The sequence below is a fragment of the Micromys minutus genome, assembly GCF_963924665.1.
Source record: "Micromys minutus genome assembly, chromosome: 9".
Lineage (NCBI taxonomy): Eukaryota > Metazoa > Chordata > Mammalia > Rodentia > Muridae > Micromys > Micromys minutus.
The window spans coordinates 5168785-5182713 of NC_137978.1; the positions used below are offsets into that span (position 1 = coordinate 5168785).

At 42.4% G+C, this 13929-nt stretch overlaps 1 protein-coding gene across 1 annotated transcript in view; it reads right to left on the minus strand.

Annotated features, from left to right (window-relative positions):
* CACHD1 (cache domain containing 1) overlaps positions 1-13929 on the minus strand; it is a 207322-nt gene that overhangs the window by 31952 nt on the left and 161441 nt on the right. Inside the window, exons 8-13 of the mRNA XM_080920834.1 lie at positions 12956-13105; positions 9335-9568; positions 5122-5271; positions 4382-4505; positions 3307-3424; positions 1298-1466 (exon numbers count right to left, since the gene is read on the minus strand). Of these exons, the coding sequence (XP_080776960.1) occupies positions 1298-1466; positions 3307-3424; positions 4382-4505; positions 5122-5271; positions 9335-9568; positions 12956-13105 (945 nt within the window). The remainder of the gene's footprint in view (positions 1-1297; positions 1467-3306; positions 3425-4381; positions 4506-5121; positions 5272-9334; positions 9569-12955; positions 13106-13929) is intronic.

Here is a 13929-nt window from a genome sequence, read left to right on the forward strand (position 1 = left end):
GTCTGGGATCTGGGAAGAACTTTGAGAAACAAATTTAGGAGGAAATCAAGTTCCAGTGTTCACATTTGGAACCCAGAAAATGGAGATTCTGTCCTAAATCTCCTTCTAACCTCTCTCCCCCTTCTCAGTTTGCTTGCTGTGTAATGACCATGAATTTTTTTTTCATGATTTTATTTCAATTATAAATATTTTCAACAAGGAAAAGAGAAGGCAGCTGTTCATCTAAACAGTGACATTTTGCAGTGTACCGACTGCTTAGGCTGTTAGGCCTCCTCAGTACCTGGCACGTATCCACACAGCCAAGTGTGTAGGACTTAAATATCAGCTTGGCCAATGGGAATATATAGGCCACTCATTATCTCTAAACAACTGGGTGATAGAAATCACACCTACAATGCGGAATCACCTGACTCCAGCCAGAATGATTCTTGTCCAAAGACTAAATATAATAGTTTTGATGAAGATGTAGGAAAAAGGGAAACCTTGTATACCACTGGTCAGCAGGTAAGTTAGAACGATAAGCCAATATGGAAACCACTATAGAGGCTCCTCTAGAAAAGTAAACTAGACTATCATGTTGTTCAGCAATTTCACTTCCTTATCTAAAGGACTATTAGACCAGACACATGCTCAATATGGTGTCATTGATAATGACCCGGAATGAAAACAACCTAAATGTCTATCAACTAAGAATGAAGAAAATGTGGTACAGAACCACAATGTAATACTATGTAGCCATAAACTAGTGAAATCCTGTATAAAACTGGAGATCATTGTGCTAAATGAAATAAGCCAGGCAGAGAAGGAAAAATGTGGCATGCTCTCTCACTGAGGTGGAATATAAAAGCTCAAGTGGAGAGCAGAATGGTAGGAAACAGAGCCAGGTGAGTATGGGGTAGGGTGGGCTGGGGTGAGGTGAGATGGTAGAGAAGAAACATTGATAGTGGGTGCTAACTTAGCATTAGGGCAAAAAGCTCTAGTGAGCTATTTCACGGTGGCATATATTTCGTTGTTGTTGTTATTAATTTTGTTTCTTGAGATAGGTCACACTAAACAGCCCAGGATGTCTGGAAGTTCAATACATAGTCCACACTGGCCTTCAGCCCACTGTGATCTGCCTAATTATCACTGGCGCTCTGGGTGTAAACCATCATACCTGGCTACTTCTCAATTTCTAGAGCTGCAAACATTTAGTATTGGGGGGAGTGGTGGGCAGGGAGCAGGATTCAAACAGACGTTTTGGATGAAATCTTAAGATCTGAAAGATCATGAAGGAAGCCGAGCCCATGAGTGTCACCTAGTGTCGCCAGCTGCTTGAAGTGGAGACAAGCACTGGGTTGGCCCAGAAGATCTAGCCTGTGGTACAGCAGCTTACTGCTGGGTACAGTGTTGAGGTTTTTCAATTGTTTGACGGGTATTTCTGGTTGTATTACCACAATACACAGAATGAAAGAAGTGTCTTGTACCTGTAAAAAAAAAAATAATAAATCAGCAATAGATTCCTAACACAGAAAATTACATATATTATTTATTTTCTAAGGTCTTTGTCTTCTCAATAAAAAGGTGCCAATATGATGTTGGACTAATGCATGAAGGCTATAAGGATTTGCAGAAGATATTTCCTGTTTTCCTTTCTCTTGTCAGGGAACGTGTGTGCAACACAATATCCTGCCGCATAGCACACTGTAAGACAATACATGAAGAGTGTGGTGTTAATTCTACTCTGGCTTTAAAGAGGAACCTGGGGTATGGCTCGGTGATAGATTGCTTGACTCCTTTGCCCATGGCCCTTGGCACATCCTCTAAATGTACTAGAGAAAAATAAAAGTATCATTGGTTTTATAGAAGTGTTCTGGGAGTTAACTCTTGTTAACCAATTGTGAATCCTCATTAAGAGAAAGTGCAGGGTCAGTCACTACAGAACCTGGCATACTTATTTTGTTCCCTACAAACATTGTCTCCTCCCTAGGCTGGAGATGAACTCTACCACTTGTTTAAACTCATAGGAAGCACATGGTACTCTTGCCCAGTCAACCTGGGTCAGCATCTGTTCATGAGAAGCAAGTGCTATAGCTCAGTCTAGAGTATTTAAATCATTATTTTAGGATGTATATTTCTACTTATACTAAACCACAGTATGCCGTACCATGTCGGCACTAGCCACACACCTCTGCTTACCCTGTGCTGTGCATTTTTAAGTTCAGTAATTAAAATTTGGGGATCAACTGAACATCCTTGCTGCTGCTGGTTATAGAACCTCTAATCTCTGCATAACATTGCTTTGTCATGTTGATAAAAGACTATTGCCACCCGTTTCTCTATGACTCTCAGGCCCAGTGTGACGGGCTGGTAGGAGACAGAACCAGTACATGCCCTAGTTATGGCTACACTGTCAACTGTCTGAGGACAAACACTTCAATCTCTAATCTAAAGCCTCATTTCCTTGAATCACTGCAGAGGGCATTTATGTATTTATATCTTCTTTTTTAAACTCTGATTTGTTACTATCTAAGTTTAAATTATAAAATAAAAACAATATAAAACAAGACCAAACAAACTACAGGAAATGAGCCATATTTTTTTTAAAAAATGTGCACGCATATGTGTGTGTGTGTTGGTGGGAGGGGTGGGGGAGAGATGGCTCAACAGTTAAGAGCACTGACTGCTCTTCCAGATCCTGAGTTCAAATTCCAGCAACCACATGGTGGCTCACAACCATCTGTAATGGGCTCTGATGCCCTCTTCTGGTGTGTCTATAGACAGCTACAGTGTATTCATATACATAAATAAATAAATAAATACATCTTTAAATAAAATAGGTCTATAGGTAGCTCAGCCGGTGGCTCTGTCCTGCCAGCTGTGATGTCCGGAGGTCTATCCTGGTGGAAGTAGAGAACCAACTATAACAAGTTGTCCTTGGACCTCCATGTGCCCACACATGTACAAATAGGTAACTAATTTAAAAAGTCACTTAAAAGAGCTTCATACAGCCACTAATGAACCTCATGCATGTGTACACGCAGATACTTGTTTGTGCAGGAAAAAATCCTGGAAACTTGACTGAAGTGGTTATGATGGGAAATGGGTCAAGGGATCTATTTTTTTCCCTTTTTATATCCTTTGGTATAATTTGATCTCTTTGTCATGAACAATTACCGGTTTTCTAAACAAGAAAGGAAAAAAATATAAACCATCTGTGGAATGTCTTCTTTCCCCATCTCCTTAAATCTAGTTAGTCACATAGGCTGACCCACATTCTCCACTGTTCATGGCCCTGTAGAACCCACACAACTTCCAATCACTCACCATCTTCCAGGCGTAGCTCACATTGTAGGCCTCTTTGCCAGTCTCCCTCAGCTTGTTGATGTGCCAAGACAGGGAGGAGTTCACAGGGACTGTGATGACCTGGCTGCCTAGAGGGAGGCTATGTGGGGAGAAAAAAAAGAGAACGAACTAAATGCCTCGGGCAAGGGAGAATTAAGCACTTAATTAAAGGCAAGGAAGAGGCTGTGGGGCAATGGGCGCCGCCTGCCTCAACAGCATTGAAACTCATCACTTTTGAAAGACATGATGCGAGATTTTTAAATTTTGCAAAAGCATTATGTCAACCCTGCATTAAGAGCTGTCCTCTGCCTCTACCCTTCCCCCCAGTGCTAATTCTTTCCAGAGACTGACTTGTCTCAAATCGCTCACTTATTAATTTTCAACCAATGGGGGCAGAGGCTCATTTCTCCATAGGTAACCGTCTGCCAAAAGAACATAGCACAGTTGGAAAACATCCAACTGTTTTTATTTTAGGAGGGAGCACTGCACAAAGTGCTCTTGGATGCTACACTGATAAGCTAGGGTCACTGGTTCCCATCTTAACCTTATTTTGTTCATACATGTCAGTTTGAGCTAAACAGCAGACTTTCAACTCAATGTAGGTGTAAAATTTGACAGGACATTATCTCTGAACAATTTTGAAAGACTTTCCCTGTTACATCCAGATTCTGGCTACTTTTCTTTAAAGCCCCGTTTTCTAATAGAATTTTATTTATTATTATTGTATATGTATTTGTAACATATGTGTGCATGAGTGTTTATGTGTGTGGATATGCCATGGTGCAAGTGTGTAGTTTAGAGGGTGACTGTTTGGAGTAGACGCTTTTGTTCTACTTTGATGTGGTTTCTGGATGGCCAAACCTGTGCAGCACCTTCACCCACTGAACCATCCCCTTCGCCCTTGGCTTCAATGATTATAAAAAGAATTACTGAGAAAACCTCTGGTAACAAGAAGATAATTTCTATACTTGCCTTACACCCTGTCGTAAACACACTTGACCTCAATGGGTCCCCTTCTCAGAAAACATGAAAGACAGCAACTCTTACCAATTCTTACCTTAGGATATTTTGCCGAACCAATTCAAACTTGGGGATATTTTCATAATGTATGATGTCAGTATGAAGGGGAGGCTCTGACAGTAAGTATGGCCTGGTGAGAGATGGATGCATAAGTGTGTACCCTGAAATTACACAAGACATGTTATAAGGAAGATGTAGGAAGATGTTGGTTCTAACAAACGTGGCCATCACTGGTTAGAACTGTGGACTATCTGGGATGGCTGCCAGTGCTTAGAACCCAAGTATATACCTTAGCAGTCCAATAAAACTCACCCTGTTTTATGTGAGATCTCATAAAACTCCTGAAGCGTTGAAAGAGGTTCTTAGATTACTGAACATTTGTCTAATTGAGGCTATTTAAGGAGTATTTGTTTTTCTGGTTTTCATTTTATTGAACGTTCTAATCTTTTATATATAAACCTTCCTGCCAGGGAGTCTAAAGATAAGGATACTAACAAAAAGCCATCTAAACTTCATTCCATGCGTTATTCACTCCCAAGTCTGTCTAACTTCCGGGTGTTCTAAAAACCAACCATCTCACAACCCAGCATAACGTGAGCTCATGGCTTGTGAATTCACTTGGCATCTCTCTGGCACATTCCCATTGCCACAGTGGTCCTGGTGATGGAAGGGCCTTGAGAGCTCTCTTTATTCTACCTCATTTATTAATACAAAAACCACTTTCTTTAAGTTGAAAATAAAAGGGTTATTTCTTAAGATTAACTCTTTGGAAATTACCTTTGTCATCTATGAGAAAAGTATAGGAAGCTAAAGAGTCTTGGTAGTACGTCACATCTTCAAGAATGTAAGCCAGATTCACGTCCACACCTACGATTCCCAGGAGGAGGTTTCCAAAGTAACAAGGTTTACTCACAGTCATAATCAGACCTGTGGGTTAAAAATAGAATCAAAGAACAGCACAGGAACTCTGCACAAAGGTGGGGCTGGGCTCGTGAATCATCTGGGCATCTAACAGTGTCCGCAGGTTCAGCTGGAAAAAGTTTTCGGTGGTACAGGCCCTAAGCACTGCCCTTGCAGAGTGCATGGGAAGTTAGACAAAGGAAGAGAAGAAGGTCCTTTGGCAGGTCAAATATTGCAGTTAATTTAAAGATGGGTGATCCCCCCCACCCCATGTTTCTATGTAAACCATGCTACTTAGAGTCAATAAAAAATATTGCAGTGCCAAATACATGTGGTAAAGCGGTGTGATTCAGGTATACAGCACCACAGCTTTGGATAAGGAGTCTGAGAACAATCTGAGTTGCATTCCAGCTGTACCGGGTTATACAGGTGACACTCACATAATATACCTCACCGATGCTCACAGGACCCAGAGCTAAGGAACACCTTTACTGACTTCTAGGACATGCTGGACTAAAAGAGGTGTTTGCAAAAGATAATGGCCATTACAACTCATTAACACGTCTTTCAAAAACCTCTAACACAGAGAAGGATAAAGTTAGAAAGGAACAAAGACTGATCACACAGAACTCCTGAGTAGCTGGAGGTATATCAATTTTCCATAGGACCACATTTCTAGCCACAGAGGGCAGTTCCCACACTAGTGTGTGAAGGGCCAGTCAGTGAATAGTCTAGGTTTTGTCAACCATACTGTCTCAGGAAACTGTTCTTTTGTATTCCTCTTTTGAAAGCAATTTTTCAAGATATAAAGATGACACTTCTCTCATGTGCCACAGGCCACACCAGGATCACTGGAAAGGGAAAGGCAGAGAAGAGGAAACTGCACAGGGAGAAAGGTCTAGAGTGGGATCTCCATGGCTCTAGGAAGCCAGACGGGCACCAGACTCTCCTACCTCCAGTGGCAAGCAGGGGAGGTCCTGCCACCTTCATGGATACAGACATGTTTTCCCGGAGCTGAGACACAGCTTCTCTCTTATCTTTAACCATGCTGCAAACTAGGGGCTCTAAGTAAAACTCAAAGCATAAAAACATGTTTTTCTGTGCACACTTAGGGGCCTACCCCAAATCCCTTGTAGAACCCCTTGGGGAAGGCTTGGACATTCTTAAATATGTCTACAAAGAGTGGCCTTCCAATCAGAGAATTACAGATGCTGACAATAGTCTAGGTCTGTTGAACTGGTCTCGCTGCAGAGACTAACCAAACACATTTCTTACGAGTAGAACATCTCCCTGGGCTTTTGTCTAGGATTAGAATCATTTTCATAGACCAGTAAAGTACGTGGGCAGTGCTCCATGAGATATAAGCAGTCCTATCTCCTCTGGCTATGACAAAAAGAACTGAAAAATGCATCTCAGACTTATCTTTCTTCATTATCAGCTTGAACAAGATACACTTTGTATTAAATTAACTAATTATCAATTAATTGATTTGTATGTGCATGTGTCTGTATGTATGTACATTTGTGTTTGTACGTGTGTGTACAGGCACTGACTCAGACACCAAAGGATAATATCAGGTGTCTTTCTCAATTGCACAACAGAGGCAGGGTCTCTCACTGAATCTGGAACTCACTGGTTCGGCTGGACTAGCTGGCCAGGGAGCCCTGTGGTCTGTCTCTAAATGGGACTCCACATTCCTGGCACTTATATGGGCTCTAGGGGATCTGGACTCAGATAAGATCCTTCCTGGGTCATTTCCCCAGGCTCTGGACAAAAGGAACTTGACCCTAATGTGAAAAATAAAGTATGTTGAGCTATATGCACACTCAAAATCTCCAAACACGATCCTTTCTACTTGAACTTCAAACACATAGGTAAGTTTTGTTTTAAAGAAATACATGTTCAGCAAATATATCTATATATTGTACCCCATAGTGACTCATCAAATAATATTTAATTTACAGTGGTTTCTGAGTTAGCATCTACATTGATCTCTTTGCATTCAAGTTCTCAAGTCGTGGAGCCAGAGGATATGTCACCTAATAAATTGTAGAAACAGAAAGCATGATAGAAGTGACATCCTGGGAGGGAAATTCAACAGATGTGTCAACCAGTGCCTGAAACCCACTGAACAGGACTTGTGGAATAAGCCCTATGGACTAAAGTCAGAAATCACCAAGTAGGCAACTCAACTTTCTCATTTAAGGTGTACATTTTAGGAAGGGCTCACTCTACCTCTTACTCCACTGGATTCCTAAAACATTGCATTTCTACTTTTGTCTTCATTCCCTCCACACAGGGAACTTCTCGATCAGTCTCTTATCAGCAAAATCTTAATGACAGGGGTGTGTACCTTCTGCCTCACTGTGCGGTACAGCATTTGGCCAGCACTGACTTCAAAAAAGACAAGTCTGTTTAAGTCACAGCATTGTTATTACCAAGAGAAATAGTCTCGACTCAACAAGGCAGGAGTTCCTCAACTGGATACATCTGTGGACCCAGTAGAAAAAAAAGATAAAACCAGCAGCTGTTTATAAAGAGAACATGTTAGGCTGGAGAGAAGGCTCAGACAGCAATGTGACGGACACATAAGCGTGAGGACCTAACGTGGGCCCTCAGTACACATGTAAGAAGACTGAGTGTCGTGTCCTGTACAGCCAGTCTAGACATCATCAGTAAATTCCAGGTTCAGTAAGAGACTGAGAAAAAAGGGTGGAGAGCAACCGAGGAAGAGGGTACTTAATATACACCTCCGTTTCCAGTGCATGCATGGTACATGCAAGTGAGTACACCCTACACACATGCACACACAGACATGTATGCACAAAACACACACACACACACACACACAAAGCTTCTAAAAACATTTCTGTACCCTTGCTGCCTTTGAAGTGAATTTTCTTGGAATGCCAGCAACTATATCTGTGAAGGTTCCAAGGTAACAGGAAAATAGGACCCTGGTTTGGAATGCCACTTGTCTGGTTAGTAATTAGCCACCTCTTTTATCAAAACCTTCTTCATTAAGAATGTGGGAGAAAGGATAAGTAACAAAGTAAAGATTAAACTGGTTGTGGTGGCATATACTTTTAATCCCAGCACTTGGGAGTCAGAGGCAGGTCGATCTCTGAGTTTGAGGCCAGCCTGGTCTACAGAGTGACTTCCAGGACAGCCAGGGGAATACACAGAGAAACCTTGTCTCTAGATGGAAGGGAAGGAGGAGGAGCAGATGGTGCTGGAGAGATGGCTCAGTGGTTAAGAGTACTTGCTCTTGCAGAGGACCAGGTTCGATTGTTAGCACTCACATATTGAATCACAAGAGTTCATCATTCTAGTTCAAGGACACACATGCTTTAGTCATGCATGTAAGCAAAACAATTCCACATATAAAAATTTAAACATCTAAGGAACATTAAAAAAGAAAATGAAGATTTAATAAAAAGGATTCTATTTTCTTGAGAACTGACCTACCATTGGCCAGGCATTGTAGAAACACTTTATATGTATTACATTGAGAGAAAGAATTCCTATTTCCTAGGTCAGGTGACAGTTAAAGCATTTGCTCAACATTCTGTTTTGGGTACTTGTGGCATCCTGGTGATGGTGATGGTAACAGACAAGGCAAACAAGCAGTGGTTATAGTTGGGCGATATGCCAACCACTGGTGGTACAGATGTGTGTATGTATATATGTAGGTAGACATCTTAATATGTTAAGACTCTTTAATACCCATATAGGTATATGAATGAATCCTAAAACATTCACAGATTTTTTAATACCTTTTGGCAGATGACCTAATGGAGAATTAATGAGACAAGAGCTTCAGAAGTGTGGGGTCCAAAACCACAGCTGGGGCCAATCTTTGCTTTTCCCTGTGCACTATGATGCAAAGCCACCAGCTGAAGCCACTTGACTGTGGGCAATTCCTCAGAAAGCTGCCTTCTAGACTATACCATTATATCTGTTGAGGCTGGCCCAAAGAGGAAAGAGCACTGGGTTTATGCTTTAGAGCACAGCAGGTTAGGTATCTGAGGGACTGAGCAGGTTGGAACACCTTTGTTTGCTCATTCCTCTCCTCTTTCTCTAGACTTACCATCTCCCATCTCATCAGAGAAAGGGAGGCTGAAGACAGCCTCGTCAATCATGCGGTTGGGAAGGTTAGTGTAGAATCTGCCGACTGTGGTCTCCAGGTTGCTCAGCTGGTTCAGCACCATCATACTGCCCTTAATCACAGGCAAGGCTGTCCGGTCTGGGATTCCATACTTCCCAGAATTCTGTTCAGCCAGATCTCTGAGGAAGGCCAATTCCTTCAAACCAGTCACCCCATCTACAATCAAAAACAAGGGAAAATTTGGTTATCTCCAGGTAGCAGTTTGTCACTTAGACCCACTATGGATACAAATGAGGTCTTGCACTGAGTGTGGTGGTGCATGCCTTTAAGCACTGGGGTGGGGGTGTGCAGTCTGACCTACTTAGTGAGGTCATCCAGAGCTATACAGTGCAGCCCTGTCTCAAACAAACAAAACAAACCAAAGCAAATAATGAAGACTTGCAGTATCCAAGGGCTCTCTATAGAGATAATATAGACCCAGGATGATACCAGTTCCCACTGTAAGACAAAAAGCCGGATTTGCTCAAAACAGTCAAAAGCACAAAGGGGATTTCAAAAGGCTGTGATGAAAAACACATGGGAAACAAAGGATGTGCTCTTCCTAAACATTTAATTGTAAGATTTAAATTCTTTGCCCGATTTAATATCTGAAAGCAAAAGTAATAGTTAACAGGTCTGCACTTAATTTAAAGAGTGGACGAACTCTGGAGAGTTCTGAAGAACTTTACCATTTTGCTCTTTATGTCTTTGCCTGTAAAACCACTTGCCAAAAACCCAGGAAACGAAATGGAAGAGTTATGGTCTGCATTTAGCAAGGCTTCTAAACCCTCGGCTTCAAGCTCATTTCAATTACAAATGTCTTTATGCTTGATATTGTTAGGATAATACTAAATTTGATTTATTTAATGTGTATTTTTTATATTTACGGGGTATTGAAAACTTTGTAAAAAGATTTAGGCATAGTGGATTGTATTGTTCGACAACATCTGTACTCCATAGCACAAAAATAAATTTAATAAACCACCCCTTTCTTTAGTTTGCTATTGTTGGCATCTAGTCAAAAGGATTGGTGACTGATCTCACATGGGCACACCATTGTAAACAAGTTCAAGTGCTTTCAGTTGTTAGTGAGACTACCATCGCACTTCCAAAAGATCTTGTCTCACAGTCTTGAAGATTTCAACAGCAAACTATGAGCTATTCAGTCTTTAAAGAACCTGAAGATTTCAAAGATCACCAGCCATGTATGCTGTTAGCTTGTCCCCTATGAAGTGAGACTCTTTCTAACATCAAGAGTTCATTTCTATTTTGCTAAATTTAATGTATCATTTATCATTATTCCTTATTTTTTTTTTTTATGAGATAGGGACTTTACTGTGTAACTCTGGTTGGCCTAAAGTTTGCTATGCAGATAATGCTGGCTTCAAACTCAGAGAGGTCTTTGCCTCTGCCTCCTGAGCACTGGGGCTAGAGATCTATCCCACTATGACCCACTTCTGTTTTAAGACATTATATCCAGATAAATTTGAATTTCACTCCACTTCTTCAATGCTAAAGGAAAGAAATAAAAATCTGGGGATAAATAAAATCATTAGAGAATTAGATGATCCTTGCTCAGCAAGAGCTAAGGGGGTGAGAGGTCTGGCTCGGAGTAAAAGGCATGACTGAGTTTTGACCTCATCTCAAGAGACACTCACAGAGGTAAAATGATGAGAAGATTCAGGAAATACATGCATTTCCTTTTCTCAACATTGCTTGGCTCTCAAAATCTTCACCTAGGCCCAGTAGAGCCACATAGGATGGAATGTTAGCTTACTGGCCCTGTCATGTTTTGGACACTCCATGGCAGACAAGTAAACCCACCAAAACGTAAATCCACCAAGACAGGCGTGTTAGAAATCACATTTCTCAGGATCAGTCCTCTCTGCTATGGACTCGGAAATTAAAAATGCCCATTTTATGAAGTGAACTGAGAGATAGTGAAAGACACAGAGACAGAATGTTCCAGCTTCCTTTCCAAACTACTGGCTTGCCTATCAGCACCAACCCTACACAGGCTGTCTAGCTGTTCTACCAAGAGCTTAAAGCCATGAAAAGCCAACAACCTCCCAGAGATTTGTTTTGTTTTATGAGACAGAGTTTCTCTGTGTAACAAGCCCTGGCTATCCCGGACTCAAGGTCTCCTCACTTGTAGACCAGGCTGGCCTCGAACTCACAAGTGCTGGGATGAAAGGCATGCGCCACCATGCTCAGAGTTTCTATACCATAACTTCTAAATTGTCTTCCAAGTTCCCACCTTTCAGATTTCCCTGAAAGCTTGATGTCAAATGCCTTGGGGGAGACCAACATGAGGAAAATGGTTACACACACACACACACACACACACACACAGGTCATTCAACATGTCAAGGTGGCTCTGCTTCACTATCTGAGCTCATGGAGGACCTAGTAAGGGCAAGCGTGACTGGCAGTCAGAGATGAATTAGCAGTGTCAGGATGTGTCTGGGAAGTGAAACAGAGAAGCTGAAGAGATGAGTGAATGGAGGGTACCAGGTGTCTTTCTTAAAGTGTGGAATGGCCAGGGGTACAGCAAATGTATCCAAGACTCTGATAGAAGAATCGGTGTCCAGACAGGTGATACCAGGGACTTTTCCTCAGTGCCTGTCATGCACAAGAAGGGATTTCTTCCTATGGGTCTCCTACTCTCCTTCATTCTATTCACTTGCCCTTCTCCCCAGTGAGAGAGTTTTGTGAGCCTTGGCTACATAATGAGATGTTGCCTGGGAAAACAGAAAAATAGAAGCCTAAAGAGATGAGAACCTTGTCATCAGCCTACTGATGGTGAACGTTCACTGTCTGTGGCATCTGGATCATGGGCCTACGCTCCCTCAGGTGGGTCCTAAGGCAGTAGGCCCAGAATCCCTCCAGTAGAACAGATGCTTGGGTCCTTCCTAAGAGGTTCTGAATGAGAATCTAAGGAAAATTGCTAGAATTTGCATTTTGGGGGCATCCCCCATGAGAGAAAAGATGCACTGAAGAAAAGAGCCACAATACGGCACAGAGGCCGAGAGCAGTGTTGTCTACACACTAAAGGTCAGGCAAGTGTCAGAAAAGTCAGGTGGAGTTTCTAAACTTGCCTACCAACATTCAACAGTGAAACTAGCATGCTTCCAGGGTTTGCTGTACACCAAGGCCAACCCTCTCCACAGGCCTGTAAAGCAGGTCCTTGATGCCTGCATTTGACACCCGAGGACGCTGGTAGAAGCTTCAGGGAATTCAGGTATTGTATGTTTGGGAATGGAATGAGTCTAGGCCAGCGCTAGGGCTTCCTGCAAAGCATGGGATCTGGGGTGGTTATCAACCTCCCTGCAGAATCAAAACCTCTGCTGACCACAGAAGTAAAGGAGAGTCAGGAACCAGTGGTTGGGTAGGCAGAGTCAAAGTGAGAAAAAGATGTCCTGACCTGCCACGCATCCCAGCTCTGGGGACAAGAGAGCTGCTAGTGTTTGTCCAACAGCTGCATGAAAGCCAGGGCATGCGTCCCCTTTCCTTACGCAGCTCCTGTTTAGAGGGAACACTCATCTGAAAGGAGACAGTGCCTACCGTTCATGAGGGCATAGGTAAGAACCATCACAGAGTTGTTCAGAAAGCCATTTTCTTCATTGATGACGCGAAGAGTTGCCTTTTTATCTTCTTCCGAGGAGTCCTTTGATGTGATACCCGCTGACAGGTAAATGATGACCATGTCTGTATCTAAACAAAAACACACAAACTGAGGTTACATTCAGATTCTGGTTGGAGGTAGCTATGTAGCTCTCTGTTCCTTTTCCCTCAATGTCCCCACCCAGAGGACCTGCCTGGCCCTGGGTCCTGTGCCTTTCCCATGTGATGGATTTCCTGGCTTTCATCTTGCTAATTCCTCTAGCCTTCCATTCCTCAATTTCTGGACAGCAAGGCTTCACCTCTCTACTGCAAACACAGTCCTGATACATTTACCAGATGAAAGACGGCCATTTCCTCCAGCGCCCGCACTGTGTTCATTTAAGCCAGCCTAAAATGAAATCTCCCCAGATTCCGAGATGAAGATTGGGTTTATCCTTTCCTCAGGTGCACAGGGCCATTAACAGGAGCCACAACTTTGGGGATTTGGCTTTAAGGTGGATGTCTTTTATGTCTCTGCAGACATGCAAATGGACTTGCCAGACCCCAACGACCGCCAAATTCATTTTGATTTTGAAAGCTTGTCAGAGCAAAATTATGGATGTAGAGCCACCATGGAGTGCTCCAAACTGCTTCTGTATGTTTAGTGTTAGGGCCACGAGGCAAAGGTACATATGGAGAAATGTTTAGACAATGGGACAGACATCAGTACCAACTTCACAAGACTGCTCGGAGGAATGGCTGCTCACCTGAATTAACAGGTAGGTAAACAAAGGCTGATAGCACAATGAGGAAGGTAAACAAGAAAAAGCTTCAATACACATCAATGTTTGTGCATGCCTGAAGACAGGTTGTGGTTGTAATTCAAAACCAGGTAGATGGGTAAGTGAGAAACAACTGTAACTCAGTGAGAAGAC